Source organism: Eucyclogobius newberryi, unplaced genomic scaffold (genome assembly GCF_026437365.1).
Source record: "Eucyclogobius newberryi isolate DKJ021-1_F unplaced genomic scaffold, fEucNew1.0.hap1 SCAF_6, whole genome shotgun sequence".
In the NCBI taxonomy this organism is placed as follows: domain Eukaryota; kingdom Metazoa; phylum Chordata; class Actinopteri; order Gobiiformes; family Gobiidae; genus Eucyclogobius; species Eucyclogobius newberryi.
In genome coordinates this window covers 9,018,750-9,043,323 of record NW_027316278.1, presented here as the reverse complement: position 1 = coordinate 9,043,323, position 24,574 = coordinate 9,018,750, and the positions used below count along the sequence as shown (strand labels likewise).

The 24,574-nt window shown below is 42.3% G+C and overlaps 1 protein-coding gene across 1 annotated transcript in view; it reads left to right on the top strand.

The window, feature by feature from the left end:
* LOC140346869 (whirlin-like) overlaps positions 1-24,574 on the top strand; it is a 165,072-nt gene that overhangs the window by 138,184 nt on the left and 2,314 nt on the right. The window contains exons 7-13 of the mRNA XM_072433089.1: positions 408-593; positions 1,290-1,520; positions 5,022-5,096; positions 13,209-13,520; positions 14,087-14,327; positions 14,959-15,137; positions 18,663-18,791. Of these exons, the coding sequence (XP_072289190.1) occupies positions 408-593; positions 1,290-1,520; positions 5,022-5,096; positions 13,209-13,520; positions 14,087-14,327; positions 14,959-15,137; positions 18,663-18,791 (1,353 nt within the window). The remainder of the gene's footprint in view (positions 1-407; positions 594-1,289; positions 1,521-5,021; positions 5,097-13,208; positions 13,521-14,086; positions 14,328-14,958; positions 15,138-18,662; positions 18,792-24,574) is intronic.

The following is a 24,574-nucleotide window of genomic DNA, read 5'->3' as shown; positions in this document are numbered from 1 at the left end:
AATACATCCGGGCCGCACAGCACCGCGTGTGCTGAGCCTCTAAAGGCTAAACTGGTGGACCGCTATCTTGCTCCCTGAGGGCCCGAAATAGACAAGTTTCTTTGTCATTTGTAAAGAACATAATATTGACTGCCTTCTCTGCTCGTTAATTTACTAATTGTGACCATTCAAGTTACAACATGTATTTGACCTAACGATGCAGCCTTATTTTTGCATCCTGAAAATTCTCCAAAATGAAATGGTTTCTGTGCATGGGTTCCAGCTTCCCGTTCCTCATTATTCACAATGGCAATGGTCCTAATTTCTCATCTTTCTAATCTCTTTCTGAAACCCATGGATAGAGTGAACATTTGCTGACACTTTTCTTGTCTGTTCCTCTTTGCTCTTTGTTGTATGTGCTGTTGCAGTCGGGCGGGTGCAGAGGCGTGGGCCCTCCAGGCCTGCAGGTGTCCCTGGAGCAGCAGGCCTACATGTTACTGACGCAGACAGAACAAGAGACCATGGCCTACTACCTGCAGGAGTACCATCAGGGACACATCACTGTGGAGCCTATGGTCATGGCTCTGTTTGAGCTCTTCAACACTCACGCTAAGGTACGACGGAGAAGAAGAGAGGCAGCAGACACTTACTACACTTCAGATTCACTGTATACTTTTGTTTATATTTGAAATGCATACAAGAGAGAGATATTGCTAAAATGATAATTTCCTCAAATGTCCAATCATTCAGTACTAAAATAGTTAGGTTGAGAGGGTAGAGTGTCTCTGCCTCAAGTATTAAGTGGATTGGTGCAACATCAGCAGCGATATGGTCACAAAGAAGATGGGCAAAGGGTTTAGGAGCTCAGTTATTATCACAGCATATTTATATAGTGCTTTTCCACCTTCAAGGCACTCAAAGTGTTTTACTAGGCAATGTGAGTGAAGGGTCTTGCCTAAGGACACAATAATATTTCCTAAGCGCCTCAGAGAGCAGGCCCCAGTCACCTGGGTGAAGCTCGGAGTAGAACTGCTGCTCTTTTACATTGATTGCTTAGGTGGCTCTGGCACCTATTTTGGTTGCCATGCCTCCCTGGTGAGTTGTCCCAGGCATGTAAAACTGTAAGGAGGCCATGAGGAGACCTTGAACATGCAGGAAGAGCTGGGAACAACTTGAGATCCCAGAGCAGTTTGAGGGCGTGTCTGTGGTGAGGGAAGTCTGGGAGCTCAGCCATTGCAACCTGGCCCTGGAAAAGCAGAATAAGATGGACGATACGTGTTATTGTGAGACTTTTTACTATTTCTCTCCAGTTGTCTTTGCTGTCGGAGGTGCGTGCTCTTGTCTCAGCCCAGGACTTGGAGGCATTTGACCGGCTGGTGCTGCACAGACAGAGGGAGGTGACCCAGGCCTTTCACGGGGGGCTGGGTGTGCTACGGGCCCCGGGACACTGTCCACACCAGTCTGCAGGACACACAGGACACACAGGACACACAGGATACGCAGGACACGCAGGACATGCAGGACACACTGGACCTCATAAGGTGGGCAGCATGTGTGTGTGTGTGTGTGTGTGTGTGTTTGTGTGTGTGTGTGTGTGTGTGTGTGTGTTAGTGAAGAGGAAGTTCTGTTATGTGGTATTCTATAGTATCTTAAATACATATTATGCTAAATTGACCTTTTTGAAACATTGCTAACATTGTTCCTCATCAAAAACATACCTTGAGTTATATTCAGCTTCATTCACACTAGTTTGATGAATCATGGTTAGAGAATCCTCTCCCCTCCGAGCGCCAAAAACACACTAACACTTCTAAATCTCCTCTATAATCTCAATCTGTGATGTGGCTCTGAGAATCTTCTCTGCTGTTTTTAAATCCGTAAATCATCTCCAGACCTGTTCTGTGCATTTTCCCATCTTATCACAATTAGCACAACTGTGTACTGTAACTGTAAGTATGAGACGAGCTTAAACTGTGTGTAATTCCCTCTGCAGCCAGTAGATGTCCCCAAAACACAGCTAGTCCCGTGGGAAACGGCAGAGATCCAAATGTAATTTTGTTTGTTATAGAAAAAAGTTTTTTCCTAAAACATGAGATGCCTAACTACAGGTACTCAAGAGCATGTTTAAAGGCCAATAACAATACAAACAGTGCATAACATTTGTCCTTTAAGTGTGACTGACGCTTAAATCAATGAAGTATTGATTTTAAATGTTAATTACATTGTGGTGTCACCATGAATATGCAGTGAATATGAAGTGCTTCGCTATGTAATAGATCTTTCCCTAATCCATCTCAATATAAAGTAAAGAATGTTATTGTCAAGGCTCAAAGCTCAAAGCTCACATGTGTCATAGATCTGTCCAGCTCCAGCAGATGTAGACCCAGAGTGTGAACCCAGCTCTCTGTGCACCTCTCAATGTACTTGATTCCTAAAGCTACACTATACTTGTAATAGTACTCATTTAACATAATTACATCAGAATTGGATTGCTATAGCTACGTTACAATCATGTAATGTAGCTACATCAATCCAATTCTGATGTAATTATGTTAAATTAGTACTATTACAAGATCCCATACATTTCATTACATGTCTGCAGAAAACCCTCTGAACTAAAGCTTTTATCCATAAAACGACTTGATGTTTTCTTCCTCAGAAATTAATGTTAGTAAAACATGTTCAGTCTTTGTAATTTTGTTTTAATTGTGACCATTTGAATTGGTTTGTTTTGTGATTAATCAGCACTAATACTATCCACTAATGTTGCCTCCACATTTTTCCTTCTTAGCTCTTGTTGCTATTGGACAGTTACTCCACCAAACCTTCTGAACCCTCCTCCTCCTCCTCCTCCTCCACCTCCTCCTCCTCTACCTCCTCCTCCTCCTCCACCTCCTCCTCCTCCTCCTCCTCCTCCTCCTCCTCTAGTCACTAAATTCATCTAGATTACTGCGCTTCGTTTCAGCTCAAGGCTCAGGCTTATTTAGCCCGTTTTCTCAGACCAGTACATTCATCTTGTCGTGGTTAGTGGCTCCACGAGGCTATTTTAGGTTAGCGGCGTCAGTATTAGATTTGGCTAATTGCCCGTGCCGACTCTAAGTATTGTGGCGGGGGAACTACAGCCCCCTGAAAGCAGCTAATTGTGCTTAATTGGCAGTGACTCCAGACCGTGGTGTTATTATTATAGATGGATGCTGTTGGGGATCACGTGCATGTAAGCGTCGTCAATAACAGTTAACAGAGGGTAACGCAGGAGGTTTATGACATCTGGGATTAAGTGGAGACGAGGCGGAGCAGGCCAAAAGTCTGTAACCAAAGTGTAGCGGGAAAGTTCTAGGTTCTAGGTTCTTTTTTGTGATCTGCCAGTTTTGTTTGTCACTTTGTCTCTGTGAAATTACTTAGATTGAAAACATGGAAACACTAATTACACTTTTATTAGCCTTATAAAAAGAAGAAAAAATACTAGACTTTTTACGTAGGATGATTCCTTTGTAACGTTAGCTGGTGTTACGATTATTGTGAGAGAAAAACGTTTCATGATTTAATGACAATTCACGATTATTGAGAGTTACATCTTTAATTTTCTTCCTTTCCCATTGTCAAACACGTTACTTTTCCTCAATTTTAGCATCAGCTTAAATAAATCCTAAAACTTTCTGAATAACAAAACAAAGTGAAAGTTAAAAGCCAGATAAAAACATACTTTACATATACTTTGTGGACTATGAATTTATTTAAAATATATTTATTTTGCTTTTAAAATGGTCAGGAATATGTATTTTTGGTTCTTATCATATTGTGACTTGAATAACTATTACTATTATTGATTAATTGGATAATCTTGACTTGTAACTTCTTAATTAATAACTCCTAACCCTTACGTTTTTTTTTATTAAAGCGCAAACAGGCGACACATTTCACTAAAACAGTGTGAACTTGAATATGTTTATGATTTTTTTTTAATAATTGTTTCTTTTCTCCAGTTTTACAATCTTGGTGAAGTTTAGAATGTCACTTCCTGGTGGGACATGAGCAGCAGATATGACCTTACTGTTACCTAGCAACCATACTGTAAACAAGAGCCAAAATCCATATGAATTACACAACAGTTTGACAAATAACGATACCTGATAACACCTTCATTTTGTTAAATTATTGTTTAAATGTTCAGAAAAAATGTGTCTCTGCATTTTGGATGAATGAATGTCGCTTATTGATGACATCACAGTGGGATGTCGTCAGGGATTTTAAACTTGTTTGGTTTTGCTTTTTCTTCACAAACTGCCACTTGAGCGATGCAAAACGATGATAAATATTTAGCACAGGTTCTACACGATCACCAAAGTCATGATAAGACAAACTTGAGAACGTGTCATGTGCCCTTTAAGTCTGTTCATGTTTTAATGAAGATTGACAATACTCCATGCTAATCCTGAGTCGCAACATCACAAAAAAGACAAAACATCCCCATAAAAGTTAGCATTATAAACATACTAAATATAACATACTAAATATAACATTAAGATACAGGGAGACGATCTAATAAAACAACTGAAGTGCTCGTATAAAAGACATTTCATGTTTTCTGATCTAGTTAAGATCAAAATTTTTCTTTTATGATTGATGCACATTTGATCTTTTCATATCTGCTTTTACACAAGTGGTCAAAACTTCAAACTTGGAATGTAGATGGGACCTTAAGGGAGGCATCTGATAAGAGAAGACTTGCCTAAAATAAACCGCACTGGGCTAAAGCTACTCCAAAGAAGTACGAAAGATTCCATAATAATCTGCTGTGCGGAGGGTAAATGGTGGAAACACTGTCCTTTGAAGTTTGTAGTCTTTAAAATGGTGGACTTGTTGACCTCTGTAGTCTTTAATGTTGGTTTGCATCCGACCTGTGAATGCAGCTCTCATTACCATCTCCTCTGAGGCGCCGGCGACCGGGCGCCATCCAAAACAAACAACACACTCATATTTACGCCTGTAGCTCATCAACTGTTTAATTTATGTATTTATTTCCATGTTGTTTGTGTCTCCAGGCGGACGGGGCGGTCGTTGGCTGGACAGAGAAGCGCCAGGAGGAGAACCTGAATGCCTTACAGAACATGGCGCTGGTAGGTCGCGCGCCGCTGTCTCGCTTTGACATTTGGAGAAATACCAGAGGTCATGAAACATAATTAGGCACTCACGTTAATTAGTCGCATCGTGTCGTTACAGTGCATACAGGGATGTTTGGAGTCAGGCTTAATTTAGCTCAAAGCACAGTAAAAAATGACCTTGGTAGCAGAGAATGTAGAATTATTCTGCTGTAGACTTTGTTGTGGATGTTGGCTAGCTAACTCTTTCTCACCGCTAATGCTAACTTTGATTTGAATGTAAAATGGAGAGAAAAAAATGAAAGATAAAGTGAAGACTACCTGTTTTTTTATTTATAGATTTATAAAGGTTGTTGTTTTATTTAAATTTTTTATTATGCCTCAAAATTGCCATTAGCGTTAGCATTGACTTACAAACCGCCCAGCGAATTGAACTATACACATGAGGTGAATGCTTCCCCGGGCAGTTTGTGGGTCAATGCTAACGCTAATGGCAATTTGGACATTTGAATAAAAGTTAGCATTAGCGGTGAGAAAGTGTTAGCTGGCCAACGTCCACAACAAACCCGCAGCTCACTGTTCACTCCCTGATATTCAAGTATTCATTCAGTTTAGTGTGACACGGCAAAACCCCCACTGAGCTAACCATTTTCACCATGTGGAGATCTGCATTTGACCCGGACTTTAGCGAGTGCCGCTGGGATAATCTCGATTTAGTTACATTTAGGTGTGTATTTGTGAAGCCTGTAGTCAATACAAGACAAACAACCAGCATGAGACCGTAGAAGGAGGACTCTATTCTAAGTGTGTTGGGGCTGTACCTGATTTTTTTATTTTTGTATATCAAGTAAGTAATTTTTTGCCCTAATATAAAGTAAAAGTAGCTCTTACGGTCAAAATGACACCGCTGTGCACTGTCTGCCTCTAATTATAAAGCTTATTTAGACTTCACGAACCCGGAGGAAAGTTGAATCCTAATCCAAGTCGCACCTTTTTTCATAGTTTTGGCTGGGCGACTTATACTCCGGATCGACTTATATGTGATATAGGCACGGTGGCCAAGGCTAACGGTTAGCGCTCTTGCCTCCCAAGAAGGAGATCATGGGTTCGACTTCGATTCCCGGACCAGACCAACATTACATGATCTCTCTGGGTGGAGTCAGCATGTTCTCCCCGTGTTACCGTGGGTTCTCTCCGGGTTCTCCGGCTTCCTCCCACCGTCCAAACACATGCATGTGTTAGGCAAAAATTGGCAACTCTAAATTGGCCCAATGGATTTAGTGATTTGGGGTAAAACTGATGCTTTGGTAAACTTGTTAGCATGTTCTTTATGCTATAGTTATCTGAATAACTGTTAATATGTTACGTTAACATACCAGACACTTACCACAGTTCTGTCTGTGCCTCATGTAGCTGAAGGTGTTAGCGTTAGCATATGTACACCTATTCACCATGTTCTCTAATCTGTTATTATTTTAAACTGCATTTCAAGATGACATGTCTGTTCTTGGTCTTGGATTTGATCAAATAAATGTACCCCAAAAATGCGACTTATACTCCAGTGCGACTTATATACGTTTTTTCTTCTTCTCTATTATGCATTTTTTGGCTGGTGCGACTTATACTCCAGAACATACGGTATTTGTACTGTATGACCAAACTACATCTAAAATCCCTCTTGACTTTGCTACACAATCATTTCTGTTGTTTGGACACGTTTTGCTTTTGCAGGGTTAATTTAATTGAGCTTGTTTGCTGCAGAGAGCTTAATGAACACTGTTCCCCGGGCGGCTCCGTCGCACCGACAAACACCTCACCACAGCCACAATTAAATGATGTTTGCCACTTCTGACACGGCGCTCTCGAAAGCTGCTGTCAGACGGGGAAAGAACAGAGCGTGTTGTTGGTGTTAATAACATTTGTACATCGGTCGTGACGTGTCGACATTTTGGAAATATTGTAGTGTTTAAAATCTGGTGCTCATACCTCACCAGCCAAAGTTATTGATCCGCATTTGTACTGTAATAAATTGCCGCACTTGTTTTTTGGCAAATCATATCCGTCATTTGATACTTGTTGTTGAATTGTTGAGCAAATTCCACTTATTAATCATCGAACAGAATCACTGCATTTTTACCTTGTTATTTCCTGTGTCGATGGACATTTCGTTTGGATGGACTTAAGAAACAGACACGTGATGAAATGAAAGTGTGTAACGAGCCTGTACCTGATTGTTTGTTCATGCAGTTGAGCTGAACTAGTCAGCTCTTGTCTGGAGTCTGAAAGTTGTGAAAAGCTCATAAGACGTGAGAAAGTGGGGAATATCTTTAGACCGCTGTAAACCGTTTAAAATGAAATTGTTCTGTTTTTCACGTTATTGTTATAAGACGGGTGCAGAGCCTTAAACCATCTGCTTCAGCGCCTAAAGTCTGAGTTATCTGTGGAGGACGCTCTTAAACTGCTATTGAACTCTGCTCCACGTAAAGTCATTTAGGCTGAGATTTGTCTCTGACTTCAGCTCATTGTGATTCTGTGTGTGGTTCTGTGTGTGGTTCTGTGTGTGGTTCTGTGTGTGGTTCTGTGTGTGGTTCTGTGTGTGGTTCTGTGTGTGGTTCTGTGTGTGAGTCTGTGTGTGGTTCTGTGTGTGGTTCTGTGTGTGGTTCTGTGTGTGGTTCTGTGTGTGGTTCTGTGTGTGGTTCTGTGTGAGGTTCTGTGTGTGGTTCTGTGTGTGGTTCTGTGTGGTTCTGTGTGTGAGTCTGTGTGTGGTTCTGTGTGTGGTTCTGTGTGAGGTTCTGTGTGTGGTTCTGTGTGTGGTTCTGTGTGTGGTTCTGTGTGTGGTTCTGTGTGTGGTTCTGTGTGAGGTTCTGTGTGTGGTTCTGTGTGAGGTTCTGTGTGTGGTTCTGTGTGAGGTTCTGTGTGTGAGTCTGTGTGTGGTTCTGTGTGTGGTTCTGTGTGAGGTTCTGTGTGTGGTTCTGTGTGTGGTTCTGTGTGAGGTTCTGTGTGTGGTTCTGTGTGTGGTTCTGTGTGTGGTTCTGTGTGAGGTTCTGTGTGTGGTTCTGTGTGTGGTTCTATGTGAGGTTCTGTGTGTGGTTCTGTGTGTGGTTCTGTGTGTGGTTCTGTGTGAGGTTCTGTGTGTGGTTCTGTGTGTGGTTCTGTGTGTGGTTCTGTGTGTGAGTCTGTGTGTGGTTCTGTGTGAGGTTCTGTGTGTGGTTCTGTGTGAGGTTCTGTGTGAGGTTCTGTGTGTGGTTCTGTGTGTGGTTCTGTGTGAGGTTCTGTGTGTGGTTCTGTGTGAGGTTCTGTGTGTGGTTCTGTGTGTGGTTCTGTGTGTGGTTCTGTGTGAGGTTCTGTGTGTGAGTCTGTGTGTGGTTCTGTGTCTGGTTCTGTGTGAGGTTCTGTGTGTGGTTCTGTGTGTGGTTCTGTGTGAGGTTCTGTGTGTGAGTCTGTGTGTGGTTCTGTGTGTGGTTCTGTGTGTGGTTCTGTGTGTGGTTCTGTGTGTGGTTCTGTGTGAGGTTCTGTGTGTGAGTCTGTGTGTGGTTCTGTGTGTGGTTCTGTGTGTGGTTCTGTGTGTGGTTCTGTGTTTGGTTCTGTGTGTGGTTCTGTGTGAGGTTCTGTGTGTGGTTCTGTGTGTGGTTCTGTGTGTGGTTCTGTGTGAGGTTCTGTGTGAGGTTCTGTGTGTGGTTCTGTGTGAGGTTCTGTGTGTGGTTCTGTGTGTGGTTCTGTGTGAGGTTCTGTGTGTGAGTCTGTGTGTGGTTCTGTGTGTGGTTCTGTGTGTGGTTCTGTGTGTGGTTCTGTGTTTGGTTCTGTGTGTGGTTCTGTGTGAGGTTCTGTGTGTGGTTCTGTGTGTGGTTCTGTGTGTGGTTCTGTGTTTGGTTCTGTGTGTGGTTCTGTGTGAGGTTCTGTGTGTGGTTCTGTGTGTGGTTCTGTGTGAGGTTCTGTGTTTGGTTCTGTGTGTGGTTCTGTGTGAGGTTCTGTGTGTGGTTCTGTGTGTGGTTCTGTGTGTGGTTCTGTGTGTGGTTCTGTGTTTGGTTCTGTGTGTGGTTCTGTGTGAGGTTCTGTGTGTGGTTCTGTGTGTGGTTCTGTGTGTGGTTCTGTGTTTGGTTCTGTGTGTGGTTCTGTGTGAGGTTCTGTGTGTGGTTCTGTGTGTGGTTCTGTGTGTGGTTCTGTGTTTGGTTCTGTGTGTGGTTCTGTGTGAGGTTCTGTGTGTGGTTCTGTGTGTGGTTCTGTGTGTGGTTCTGTGTGAGGTTCTGTGTGTGGTTCTGTGTGTGGTTCTGTGTGAGGTTCTGTGTGAGGTTCTGTGTGTGGTTCTGTGTGTGGTTCTGTGTGTGGTTCTGTGTGTGAGTCTGTGTGAGGTTCTGTGTGTGGTTCTGTGTGTGGTTCTGTGTTTGGTTCTGTGTGTGGTTCTGTGTGTGGTTCTGTGTTTGGTTCTGTGTGTGGTTCTGTGTGAGGTTCTGTGTGTGGTTCTGTGTGTGGTTCTGTGTGTGGTTCTGTGTGAGGTTCTGTGTGAGGTTCTGTGTGTGGTTCTGTGTGTGGTTCTGTGTGTGGTTCTGTGTGTGGTTCTGTGTGTGAGTCTGTGTGAGGTTCTGTGTGTGGTTCTGTGTGTGGTTCTGTGTTTGGTTCTGTGTGTGGTTCTGTGTGAGGTTCTGTGTGTGGTTCTGTGTGTGGTTCTGTGTGTGGTTCTGTGTGTGGTTCTGTGTGTGGTTCTGTGTGTGGTTCTGTGTTTGGTTCTGTGTGTGGTTCTGTGTGAGGTTCTGTGTGTGGTTCTGTGTGTGGTTCTGTGTGTGGTTCTGTGTGAGAGCAGACAGACTGGAGGATGCAGCACCACTTAGTCAAATTTAATAAGAGAGAAGCTAAAGAATGCACTGGTGCAGTCACGGGTGACGCTCTGAGTTAGATCTATGGAGGGGCGGGAACACGTCAGAGAGGTCGGGATTTATCATATGTAAAATGATGATCATTATTATTAGTACTATTATACATAATATTATTATTATTAATATAACACTTTATACTTTATACACTTTTTACTTTAATTATAATGATTTATTCTATTTAAAATGCTATTTTGACCTTACCATGGATTAAAATGAGTCACTTGACATGAAGGCTTGTGGAATTTTGATGGATTGTGTTCAGAAAACGAGATTATAAACATGTATTTTATGTAAAAATGTAGTAGTAGTTCAGTGGCCTCACAAAAACTCTTGGCGTCATGGCTCGTGTGTGTTAAAGTCCATGAATCATCTCCAGACCTGTTTCCATGGAATCGCGTTCAGTACAATTGTGTGCTTATATTAGCATGTTGGTGAAAGCTAGCTTTTGTTTATTTCCCCGTGGTGATTTGCACTACTGCCAGTAGATGTTGTGCTCACACATACGATGAGGACAAAGTCATGTGTGGTTTTATAGTACAATACTTACTGGTAATTATGTGTTGTTGTTTTTTTTGCATTTATTGAAACAGTTTTGGTGATTTTTGCTTATTTAACTCCACTTGTGTTCTTGTAGCTCGGTATAGTCACCTTTGGATTCCGTCTGTCTAAAAATAAGGTTTAGTGATTGGATGTGATTCTGAAACAATCCCTAAACCTAAATGGGACTCTGAGCTTGGACAGACTGTAACCATCTCATTTCAAGCAGATTGAAGATTATTCTCGCCACACGCCGATGGTTCGCTGCTGGAGAACAATTGTAACTCTCACTTTTTAACACTCCCGGAGAATTAGTATTTGAGAGCCAGCTGGAATATGAATTACAAAACTGCAAGAGTCTCATGCATTTCAAAGTGTTCGTGGACAGTTTTATTCACGGTGAGACTCCAGTCACACTCCAGACGTGTTCATAGTAACAAAGGATTCGAAAGGACCAAAAGTCATCCGGACTCAAGGGCCCTCAATTCAGACTAAAACCAAAGACATCATCCGCCCGCTGCTTCTCTCTTATGCCCTGAGATGAGTTTCTTCTTCTTTTTGCCTTCCTTTTCTTTTTCAGCTCCTGCCTCACACTTAAAACTGCCTCTCACAACGTCAGTGCTTTGAGAAAATTTCCTTTTTTAGATTTTTTTTTTTTTTATTGGTCCAACAGTGACGTTTGGTCTTTGAGGTTTGGCTCTTTCTTTCAAAAACAGTGAATCTCCCAAAGAGTTGCTCAGAACACCTCCCCAGAGAGGCGTCCAGAAGGCTCCGGAACAGATGCACGAGCCGCCTCAGCTGCTCCACGTGGAGGAGCAGCGGCTCTACCCCGAGCTCCTCCCGTGTGACTGAGCTCTAATCGATACACAAGGCTTGCATTTGGACTAAGAATGTCTTTAGTGGACTGGAGAACGACTCTTTATCCTTAGATGTCTGATCCTGTGCTGCTGTTTTGTCCAATGATTCTCTATTCAAAGCAGCTCAAACACCCACTCCTCCTATTGGCCAGACGGTGAGAATTAACCAATCACAGTGAAGGATGAACTCTCTGAAGCTGTAGCTTTCGTCGGCTCAATATTCACTTTTTTGACAGACTGTGTGGAGTCACTTTAACACGCTGACATCTGCTCACAGTTCTGTATCATTCCTCAAATATGACGACTCAGCAGTAATCAGACTTATCCCGGACACGACATTATGATAACGTTATTACCACTCAACAACTCACCAAAGCATCAAAGGAACTTCTAAAAGACTTCTCACACTCACCTAAATCACACATCTCCAGTATTAATGTTTCTCAGCTCTCACATCAATAACACACTCGAATGGAGACAGCACGCAAACCAAATCTATTAAAAAGGCAATAAAAAGACTGTTTTTTCAGAGTCAGACACAGCATTCTTCTCCAATTCTATAAAGTCATTATCCACAACAAACTCCAGAGCGTAAACAAATCATCTAAACTCACTGGCCACACTGGCCCGCCGACGCCCATGTGTAGTGTATGAGTATTGTATTTGTATTGTATTTGTATTGTATTTGTATTGTATTTGTATTGTATTTGTATTGTATTTGTATTGTATGTGTATTGTATTTGTAGTGTATGTGTAGTGTATGTGTAGTGTATGTGTTTTGTATGTGTAGTGTATTTGTATTGTTTGTGTATGGTCTGAGTTTTGTCTGTGTTTTGTGTGAGTTTTGTCTGAGTTTTGTCTGTGTTTTGTGTGAGTTTTGTCTGTGTTTTGTCTGTGTATTGTCTGTGTTTTGTCTGTGTTTTGTCTGTGTTTTGTCTGTGTTTTGTCTGTGTTTTGTCTGTGTTTTGTCTGTGTTTTGTCTGTGTATTGTCTGTGTTTTGTCTGTGTTTTGTCTGTGTATTGTCTGTGTTTTGTCTGTGTTTTGTCTGTGTTTTGTCTGTGTTTTGTCTGTGTTTTGTCTGTGTTTTGTCTGTGTTTTGTCTGTGTTTTGTCTGTGTATTGTCTGTGTTTTGTCTGTGTTTTGTCTGTGTATTGTCTGTGTTTTGTCTGTGTTTTGTCTGTGTTTTGTCTGTGTATTGTCTGTGTTTTGTCTGTGTTTTGTCTGTGTATTGTTTGTAACTTACACAGAAGACGTGAGCGTTCCTTGCTGTACCAAAAACAACATGTTGTGGGGCCATTCATAAATATATGTCACTAAGTAACTATGTAATTGTCCCATCCTCAGGAGTATGTTTTTTAACTGTTAAAAATGCATTTTTCATAGGAATTAAAGCTGTCACTTCACAGGACGTCAAACTGGCACATGTTCAAATGTTTTCAGAAATGTTAGATTTTTCAAAAGCAAGAATAATAATAAATATTAAATCATTGTTTTGACCTGCAGCTTAAACCTTTGAGTTTGTCCCTCGACGGAAACGTCAGATCAGCCCCTTCTGGTTTTTGTTTTTAGTTCATGAGGCCACAGGACACTCATTACAGCGTTACGTCTTTGTCTCATTTAAAGAAGAGATAATGGTGTAATCATAGTACATTTTATATACATACCAACACCGTTATTAACCGTCTCTGATAAAAGTGACATTTCAGTGTTTTTTGTTAAAAATACAAACACAATTTCATTCTAAAACTGTGCACAGTTTACAGAAGACACTTTTGAGTTGAATTTTGGAGGAAGAAAAACACGATTTAGAAAGCAATTCCACAGTGACAAGACATCAAACGGTGACATCCTTTCCCTTTTGCAGGAGGAGATGCAGGCGCGACAGTCCCCTCCCCCGTTCAGACCCCCGAGCCGCTGCTCCAGGAACCCCTCGGCCCGCCTGGTTCAGCCCGGCCCCAACCGCCTCCTCCAGGACTGTCTGCACAAGTCCCTGAGACCCTCGTCCCCTCACGGCTGTCACCACGCGTCCCTGTCCGCCCTGCAGCCGCACCCATGCCCCCACAGCGAGCCGCTCCCCCACCACTGCCACGCCCACGCGCCTCACTCGGGACGGCCCAGCTCGGGAAACCGCGGGCCCCTGTTCCTGCATTCGAACTCAGCACCGGCCAAAGCAGAGGTCAGCTCAAAAAAACGTAGCATATGCAGCACGTTAGTATCAGATAATGGGATATTCTTACGACAGGAAACTAGATATTGACTTTCGAAGGTCTTACTGGAAACATCTTTAAAGAGAGAAAAAGTCCCTCTATGACTGTATCTGTGACATGGTTAGAAGCTCTTTAGAGTTAATTTATCAAAAAACGTCTTTGGAATCAAGGATGTATTTCATGATACAAGGAAACTTAGAAATACCAAAGAAATACACAATATTTTGTAATTTTGTTTCCTGAATTGGGACAATACGTGTACATTTCCAATTTCTTATGAAATATGAAAAGACTAGCAATATATTGGGTTTTTTCTTGTGTTGTGAAGCCTAAATACAATTACCATGATATTCTACTTAAAGTAATTAATGATTACATTTTCATTCAATCATAGAAATGTGTGAAAGACATACAATCCTAACAATATCAAAGCTTGGTGTTAGATTTCACAGATATAGTGACATTGCTCTAATGGTAACACCGTTCTTCTGAGACATAGTTTATTGCATTATAATCTTTCTTCTCTTCTTCTTAGACCTACTCCAGGTCCAGTTCTTATGACAAGTCCTGTGTTTCGTCCAAATCGGGCTGTTCCTCCAAAGGTGTGTCTCCCCTGGTGTCGCCGCGCCCCTCGCCATGTACCTCGCCCTGCCCCGCCCTCATCACCCCCGTGCCCTCAAACTGTTCCCCGGACCAGCCCTGCTCCCCCGCTCTGGTTCATAGGGTCATCGTCGACGGCAACCGTCTCACAGCTGACTGCAGGACGCAACAAAGAGGTGAGGATTTATGTTCTAATATATCCTTTTTTTTGAAGAAAACCCCAAATAAAAACTGACAAAGATTAAATGTATATTTGGTTCAACCAAATCTCACAATTTGCCTCAACAGGAACAATCTAAAATGTCATGAACTAGTCTGAAATCTTTCTGTCTGGAAATGTCAATGGTCAAAATGCCCCCCTGGCCCCTCTGTGGCACTGTGTGCTGGTCAAACTGACCCAACAAGTCTGTTTTATGACAAGTCTGTTTTATGACAAGTCTGTTTTATGACAAGTCTGTTTTATGACAAGTCTGTTTTATAGCAACAGTAGTTGTTTGTAGAAATGACAGAAATGTGTCTCATGATTCAACACATCACATTATCACTTCTTATTTTAATTTCGTTCATCATAATTTTTTATCCGACATTATTAACTATTAATAATCATGTTAATGATTATTAATGATTTGGTGCATTTGTAAGATGTTTCCTCCCTGATTTCCGATGGCGTGATTGACAGGCGGCTGAACCAATCAGAGTAACGCGCGGTCTGTTTATGTGAAACAAACATAACTGGCACAGGCATTAGCCCCACATGAGGTATTATGAGGTATTATCTCTGATGTCATTTGCACTGACGGTCTCTAGGGGGCACTCTCTCCCAGTTGTCGGACAGTGGGCAGACCCTGAGTGAGGACAGCGGCGTGGATATCGCGGAAGCCGGGGCCCTCAGCAAAGACGGCAGCCCTCGCCCTTGTAAGAGCCAGCAGGGACACGCCGTGGAGGGGCAGGGGACACAAGCGCCCCCTGCTGGAGTCAACAGGCAGGTGAGAGTCGTGAGGCATGACGGGGAACGCCTTTTTTCATTTGTTTGAGCGTTTAACCGAGATTTAATGTTCAATGTTCGCGTCAAAAAAGCCTGGAGTTGTGTTTTTGTATATCACACGGACTTCGATAAATGCAGAGAAGAGTTGTCACAATACTTTTTACACAAAACAACGTAAGCGTCAACACAAAATAATACAATCTCTATTTGTACCATGTGATGTTCAACTTTTAATATTCTAAACCTATCCAGAAAAGCATCAACTTTACACTATTTTCGCGATTTTGTGCTTTCAAACTGCTTCATTCCTGAGCAGTTTAAGCTTCTTCTCTGTTTTCGGTGGCAGAGATGTTGCTCTAGCGCCCTCTGCTGGCGTGTTGTACAAAATGCAACTGAACTATTGCCAGATAAGGTATTTTCTGTACACATAAACTACTATTATTAAGATTTGCCACGGGAAATACCAAGAACCTTTAAATGAAATAGTTCAGTTCGCCCAGGAAGTCTCGCTATCAGCCAATTCACATAAACATAGACTTAAACCATGTTATATTTTGTGTTGGTCGACCCGATGGAGCCCGAGCATCAAAGTTTGAACGTTTATCAAAATTCATCGCACCTTTTTATGTTTTCGGTGAAAGTCTTGAATTATGAGCGGGCTAGATTCTTCGGTCCGTCGCCGCGTGTTAACTTTCAGATGCAGAAGATGATGCTGGACATCGGTCTGCTCTCTCAGCCTTTTAATTATCAAAGTGAAGTGCGGGACGAGAAGCGGTTCACGCTCTAACGGAGCCGCTCTCTCTGCGTCGATAATTCCAGACAGAATGGGCACAATCTCTGCACTTTTCACACGTTATTTATGTCCCAGAACCTTCTTTTTATGACACAAATACAGTTGGGTATTTAACACTTATCTTTTGACCAAAAATACAACAAGCGTTTACTTTTTTTTTTTTTTTTTTTTAAGTCTGTATTACAAGCTTCAATTGTGAAAAGCAAAAAACTGAAAAATGCTGGTCTATTTGAGGAATTTTAAACTTAACCAGGACTTTAAGAACAATAATAAATAATACCAGGCCAAGTTAAGCATTAAACGCCTTCAACACCATCCAGCCGCTGCTCCTGAGGGACAAGCTGGAGACGGCTGGTGTGGAGTACGACCTGGCAGAGTGGATCCTGGACTACCTCACAGACCGACCCCAGTTTGTGAGAGCCCGGAACTGTGTGTCTGACACTCGGACCTGCAGTGTGGGGGCGCCCCAGGGCACTGTCCTCGCACCCTTTCTCTTCACCCTTTACACTGCAGACTTCAGACACGACACGGACAGCTGTGTCCTGCAAAAGTTCTCTGACGACTCTGCCATCATCGGACTCATCACGGATGACGATGATGCGGAGTACAGGGGACTGGAGCAGGACTTTGTGGACTGGTGTCAGCGGAACCACCTCCTCATCAACGCGGGGAAGACCAAGGAGATGGTGGTGGACTTCCACAGACGCCACCCCACTGCCCCCTCACCAGTGAACATCCAGGGACGGGACATTGAGAGAGTGACTCATACAAGTACCTGGGTGTTCATCTGAACCACAAACTGGACTGGACTCATAACACAGACGCACTGTACAGGAAGAGCCAGAGTCGGCTCTACCTCCTGAGGAGACTCAGGTCTTTTGGAGTGACAGGGCCACTCCTGAAGACCTTCTACGACTCTGTGGTGGCATCAGCCCTCCTGTACGGTGTGGCCTGCTGGAGCAGCAGCATCACAGAGAGGGAGAGGAAGACGCTGGGCAAAGTCATCAAGAAGTCCAGCTCCGTCCTGGGCTGCGCTCTGGACTCGGTGCAGGAGGTGGGGGACAGAAGGGTCCTGGCTAGATTCACATCTATGCTGGACCATGAGTCTCACCCCCTGCAGGACACTCTGTCCACTCTGGAGAGCAGCTTCAGTGAGAGACTGATCCACCCTCGCTGTGTAAAGGAAAGGTTTCGCAGGTCTTTCCTTCCTGCTGCTGTCAGACTTTATAACAAACACTGTTAGTACTGAACACTCGCAATACTGACCTAACCATGTGCAATTCTGTCATATGTGCAATTGCTGTTGGAATTCATGTGCAATTCATGTGCAATTACTGTGAAATTCATGTGCAATCTATGTGCTGTCGTGACACATATTCATGTGCAATTACTGTTATTAATCGTGATCACATGCAATGGTATTTATGTATTTATTTATTTATTTGTCTATGGGAGTTTTTTATTTATTTATAGGAGATCTTCTACTGAAAGTGTTTTTCAGACTTCCTATAAGTGATCTGTTCTTCTGTATCTACCTCTGTATCTACCTGCGTTGCACCAATGAAATTTCCCCATGTGGGACAATAAAGGAATATCTTATTTTATCTTATCTTAAACAAAGTGCTAGAGGTGGGCAATGTATAGAAATGTAGATAATATCATGAACCTTGTTTTAATGATGTGCAAAATTTTAATATTGAGTATATTTTTTAATTATAAAAATGATACAAAAAGGGTTAATTAGAAATAAAAAAAAACTTGTGTTAACTTTTCAAATGAGGGTATTCGTTGCTATTTCTGCATTTTTGTGATACATTTTACAGACATTTCACTTTTGTGTGTTAATTAAACATGACGTTTTGACACATTTCTGTTGGACAATATTATTATTGTCTGAATATCATTATCAGGATGCTCCAAAATGGCCTTGTTTGTCCGCACCTGAAAAGACAGTGCACATAGTTGTTGATTACATTCGTGCATTCATGGCTGGGGACGACGTAATGCAAACTTTCTTGAATATTTGCAACTATAACTTGGGTAACACAGATGTTTACTACACATAATAATGACTAAATACCACAAAACTTTGGAGCAGTCTAAATTCCAACCCTTTGCCTCTACAAACATGATCTTTGACTGAAGCTGTAGCAATGACACAGGAAAGTTTTTAACTCCAGGGCCGTTCCTATAGTTTCGTGGGGCCTCGGGCTGCAACAGTTTATGTACTAATTGTGAATAAGTTGACTAAAAAAGTAATCTTAGTTGTATTTTGATCGCCGTAATTGTTATCTGAACTATGCAGACTCTAAAACACACACGAAAATACCTTTTTATAACAAATGCAGCGACATTGTTTAATCAGGAAGCTTTCAGTCACATAATATAATAATAGTAATATGTCAACCTTTATTTTTGCTTCATAATGTATTTAAAAAGTCTCAATGTACAAAATCATCATGTGAAATCATCATTTGACTAATTGACCACTTAAATCATTTTAAAATGAGCCATAAACATTCCACAGTCATGTTTAAATACTAAAAAGAAATGTGTTTATCTGTTCTTTTTCCAAAACTGTGCCCGAATCTGAACTGTCCGCTCCAGCACTAGATGCAGTTGAGCTGGTCCAATGACAGAACCCGCTCCAAACACGATCCTTTTCCGTGTTTTTCTTCAAATAAATCATGTCGTTTTGTCTCCACCTCACGGTTTTGTCCCTGTGTCCTTCAGCTCATGTCCCCGGTCCCCATGGCGTGTGCGGTGTTGGTCCGAGTCTTGAAGAACTCCAGCACTTTGGGCATCGCTATCGAGGGAGGAGCCAACACGCGGCAGCCTTTACCGCGCATCGTCACGATACAGGTGACCACACTTTTTATGTGTTTTTTAAAGTAAAGTCTGGGCTACAAAAATGAATTCTTCCCTCACCTCGTTTTCTTGACCCTTTTCCAACAGATGCGATCTGAAAACAGCGTTCTTTTTCCGTTTTGGTCGATGCTCTAACTGACTTTGCGCCCCCTCTGGTGGTTATTTAACAGAACACAGCCTTGACAATAGAAGCTTTGGCAGAACAAACTCACTTCCAACGCACAGAGCTGTTTACGTACGAAAATGGAGCATAAATGAGCCTTTAACGTCGCCTCATTTCCTCCTGTCCAGTGTTATACTTTAGGATTGACTTCAAGGCTTGTCCGTGCGGAGTCCAATGTCCGTGAAAGTCACTTGTGGCAGGACTTTGCTGCTTTAAATGATTGTCTTCTTGGAGTATTAACCCTTTTAATTTTCAGTGAGAGAGCATGTTTTATGTGTCGTATCATGACTTTGGCTCACAAGCAACTTTTAGATTCAGCAAAGCCCAAAGATCTACTAATACATTGTAATTGAGTCATATTTTATTCTCAGTGTTCAATAACAGGGTTCACAGATATAGAAACACAATATAATTATATACTGTATATTATCGAGAACATTTGTTACAGTTGATTATTTTGAGAATACGCCCACAAGTAGGCGTAATAATTGAGGGTTGAGCTTAAGAGTGTGAACTTCACAACGTGCTCCATGGTAACGCGGAGGGGGAGGGGCTTGAGACTTTCCTATGGCTCACGTCATCAACAAACTGCTTTGTGAGGGACAAAAACGGCGTAGACCCGACTCCCTGCTTTCCTCTCCTCCCGCTTTCGAGCATTTTATTCATTTTTAAAAATCTATTTTTATCTATTTATTTTAATTGTATTATTTTATTTATTTATTTTCACACATTTTTGGCCCAAATCTGAGTCTCATTTCCTCGTGGCGTGGACTGCCGATTAGTCCTGCCACGTATCAATCGTAGAACGCGAGAGAACGAGAGATTCGATCTGCCGCGCTAATAAACAAACGCTCATGTGGCCGCGAGGCTGTTGTGTGCATCCGCACAGGGGACGTGCACATGCGCACTTCAGCTTGAGTTCTCAAATTGGCGAAAAATCGTCCATTACGCCTTTGCGATTAGATAAGCCTTTATTTGTCCCACAATGGGGGGAATTCCAGTGTTGCAACACAAAGTAGGTACAGAAGTAAATAATAAAAAACAGATAACTTATAAAAAACTTTAAAAACTTATTAAAAATGTATTAAAAAACTTTCGACCGACCAGGTTTTTCTACACTTTCCACAGTCAAATACAAGAGACATTAAAACACACTTCCGTTTTATACATCAGTGCAAAAGAACACATCCACACTCACATCTACACAGCTCATTCTTTGGCCCTCACTCATACACTTTCATAACTCTTTCATAACACTTTCATAACACTTTCATAACACTTTCATAACTCTTTCATAACACTTTCATAACTCTTTCATAACACTTTCATAACTCTTTCATAACTCTTACAGTCGGGGGACACTTGATTTTCTTTCAGCTGCACTTCAGTCTCGAGGTGAACCTTTTTACATCAGAAGTGCACTTGATTTGAGGCGTGAGTTCCACAGTTTACAACTCTCACGCCCTCCGATCCAGACTAAAACCACACCAAACCTAACTTTTGGCCTTCTACGCTCCCTTCAGACAGTTGTGGTACAGAAACACTGTGAAGATCACGTCTCTGTGACAAGCGACCTTCTACTCCCGGCGATGTGCTGCTGCTTCACAAACGGTGCTGGATGAGACAGTGGAGTGTGCGTGATCCGCTGGCTGTTCGCGCTTCCAAATCATCAACATTTCGGCTATAATTTGCCCTGCGCTGGTGAAAATAGTGGGCAAAGTGCAACAAAACAGACTGTGCTCACAGTGGCCTAACTTTACTGCACTTCTCAGCATTTCAAATCATGGGCATTACTCACTGATTACGAGTGAACAATGGGCTAAACTCCAGAAGAACCTGAACTAAAACTCAAGAGGAGTAACATCAAGTTGAGTTAAAAGTTTCGGTTTAATATTAGATCAGTCTCTGACACAAAACGTTACGCTCTGGCCAATCAGAGCAGGCGATGCAGCCATGTTTTCGCAAGTTTTCAGGTTTGGAGTCAGAGGTGCAAAACGGCGGTGCCACGAGTCTCTGTTCGGTGTGAAAGTCGTTATAAAGCGGTGATTCTCAAAAGGGTCACAGAGGTCGCAGTACAGTCTATTTACCTTATATGATATCGATGAAATAATGGCATCAAAAGGCTGTGAATGTTGATGTCTATTATAACCAGGCCAAAAACAGATCTAAAACCTACGAAATGAAAAGCAATTTAAACTTTAAGCCATTTGTTGTGAAAGGTTGGGGCCCGACTCCAGCGCGTGCCCAGGGGCCCCTCGCTCACTTAATCTGAAGCCTGCTCCGTGTGTGATTCTGCAGTTGTGGTTTGAGGGGTTTGAGGAGCCTCTTGCGCTGCGGCTCTTTAGTCTCTGTATGAAAGTACTGAGTTATTGATACACGTGAAACATCATTTGATAAAACTTAATGCATTATAATTCTTAAGGATGTGGCTGTGATGGAAGTGACAGGTTTTCTGTTCATCATTTGGATTGTTTGATTGTATAATGAACGTGAATGTGATGGGGAGAGCTGAGGATGTGGCTTATACATGTGGCTTATTACGCACACATATCGACAACCGTGAGCTCTGCACGATGCTGAGAAAACAACTCGTATTGCTGTCAACCAGACTTGCCTATGTTAGCTTCTGATTGGTTACTCGGCCTGTCAATCAAGCACCCGGCAAATCCTTTGTCACATGTTTTCTTTGTGGCTGAAGGAGCTGTTAATTTCCAGTTGTGATCCAATGTTCTGATCACCACACAATATATACCTCCTGTTTAACTACATGACTTCATTCATCCTGAAAAGACTCATTATGACAAGGAGGTCCAGGTTAGAATCCCTGAGAACAGAAATCTAGTGCCTTTTGGATAATAGACTGCAAATGTTTATTTGTCCCTCTAGTATTCCTTTTGGTTTACACTTTGGTTCCCACAGCACTCGGGCTTTATTAAAAGTTTCAAGGAAAAGATATTGCTTTTGTTTTTGCACAGTGCGACGGTCTTTGGGGTGTTTTTACTCCGGGACGACGACCATTTAGAGTACAACTTATTAAGTCTACATCAAACACAGAGAGTTTAACATGATCAGCTTCTGGTCAGCTGCCCCAGCACACTTATGCTCACTGACAGGACTTTTCACTTCTCCTACTTGACTTGAGCTCTGCTGACTGTGCAAAGACTGCACCATTTTCCTTGTTTATCCAGTAAAAGTTTGAGAGCAGCTAAAAGCTTGTGCCTGGTCAGACGTGTCAGTCTGTCAGCTCAGAGCTCCGCCTCTAGAGTCTAGTGTGAGGGGCAGAAGCAAGAAAATACTCACAGACACAGGCCTTTGGAATACAGCAGCAGTTATAATGTTGTGAATGCTGACATTTACCTGCTAAGAATATAAGTTATAATTAAATATTACTCTATTTCAATGTATTTATGTGGACATTTATGTGTTTATGTGCTCCATGCAGACTCTAGTACTGCTGAGTACTCACACTTTACGTCTCTGAGATGTTTTCACTTTTTAAAACACATTGCTTTGATATTAACGACGCGTCATCGTTTAGTTTTAAGTCGGCCGTCATCAGTCGATATCGTGCCTCAGCAGATCCTCAAAGTCCATTCATATTCCTAACGTAGATCGCTCTTGAGATTCCCCCGCGGCTCATGATTAGTCAGAGATCAGGGCGTGACAGAACAACAACACAACTGCAGTCATTTCCTGTTTATCTTCAAAACCAGACTCGCCCGCCAAAACCCGTCCCGCGCACACTTTCGAGTCGTCGGGCGGCGTTCGAAACCTTTTCCGTTGCAGCTGAACAGGAGGTAGCCGCTCATTCCTCTCCGTTTGTTACACGGTGGAGCGATCTGCATAATAACCGCCTTGTTTTCCCCCCCCACACGCGGAGCAGGTCGTGTTCCGTTTTGCCCGAGACCGATAGCATCAGCTAATCGCCGCGCACCGCTTTTTCCATTATTCCATTCCATAACAAGCCTCCGTCAGATGTTGGGGCTCAAACAACGTCTTTAACGCTCTTTAATGTCGCACTTTGCTCACTGCGTAATGTCAAAAAGGTTACGCTGATCGAGTCGCGACAAAGAGGTCAAAACGGCACAAAACCCGCTAACCAAGATGTCAACAGAGACTTAGCTTTGTTAGAATCATTCAACAGCGTGGGAACAAAACTGTTCAAAGAAATGTAACGCTTTGCACCAGTGTCCCTGAATTCAACGTTCTTTACGCATGAAGTTTGAGGTTCAATACTCTGAGAAAAACCTTCTGTTCTTGCCGTCCTTGAGCAAGAAGACTCCACTTTGTATGAACTCTCAAAACGATATTCAAAAGGCTGTGTGCACAGAATGGCATCTTTTGGATGGTAATTGCACAAAAAAGGAGTTTACAAACGGGCAAGAAGAGAAATGCAGCAGTTTCTGGGGTGAAACTTCAGCTTTAGTTCAAATAGTCTTTGTAATCTTGAGAAATTATTGATCTGCGCACCAATGAAATGTCGCTCTTGCAATTTTATTTTCAAAAGCAATTGCAGCTATTTTGTCCGGATCGTGTTTTAAAACAGAAGTAAAACATCTATCCATCCATTTTCTACCGCTTGTTCCCTTTCGGGGTCGCGGGTGACTGGAGCCTATCCCAGTGACTTCGGGCCTTAGGCGGGACACACCCTGGACAGTGGCCAACTCGTCACACGGTCAACACCAGAAGTAAAACAGTGTGATCTATTTGTTTTAATATGTTCAATTGTTGCCTTTTCCCCCCTTGTTTTGATCTGAACGTGAAAATGATTGGACGATATTCAAAAGGCGACAGGTTCAGAAAGACCGCCGTGTTTTACTCAGTTTAGCCCAATGCCGTTTGCGGACTGGATACATCATATAATTTAAAATAACGCTATTCAGAGGATCCAAATAATGAGCGTAAAACTATAAATCATTGTGTCGTTCATGTTGAAACTTAATTTAAACCAAGGACTACATGAAGCCTGCACTATTTTCATATCCTTTTTGTGTTCGCAGTGCAGATTTCTCCATTAAAAACACAGATATTTTGGCGTTTGCTGAGGATATTCTATCACCAGAATGAGTGTATTTCATTCGGCGTGTTTCCACTGGTTCACTTTGGCGCAGATTGGCACAGTTCTGCTGCTAGCTTCCAGAGCGGTCTGGCTCGCTTTGGCTCCTGGAAGCTAAGGCGGGGCTACACACCAGAGCCAGCTGATTGGACGAGAGAGAACTCAGACTCTTTTGAAAATAAGACAGAGAATAATCATTTCTTTCCTGACGTTGACTTGATCTTGTGACAAAACCTCTGTATTTCCAGTGATGGTGACGCACGGTATATGTTGAGACGACAATGTTAGCAAAACAAAGCTAGCGCATGTTTAGCATTTCTTGTTTACAGACGCGTGGCACTCAAGACAAGATTAAAAATATGATACGTCCAGTGCAGGATACATTTAACATCATCCAAAGCCATTGCATTACACAGAGAGATGAAACAATGCCGTGTAGAGGTGTAAAGAAGTGAAATAAAGTCAGACAGAGCTGACCATAGCGTAGTTTTGTCTTTTCTCTACTTTAAACACCTCTCACAGCGCCTCAAACTTACTGAAGTAAGGGATTCGTTTGGA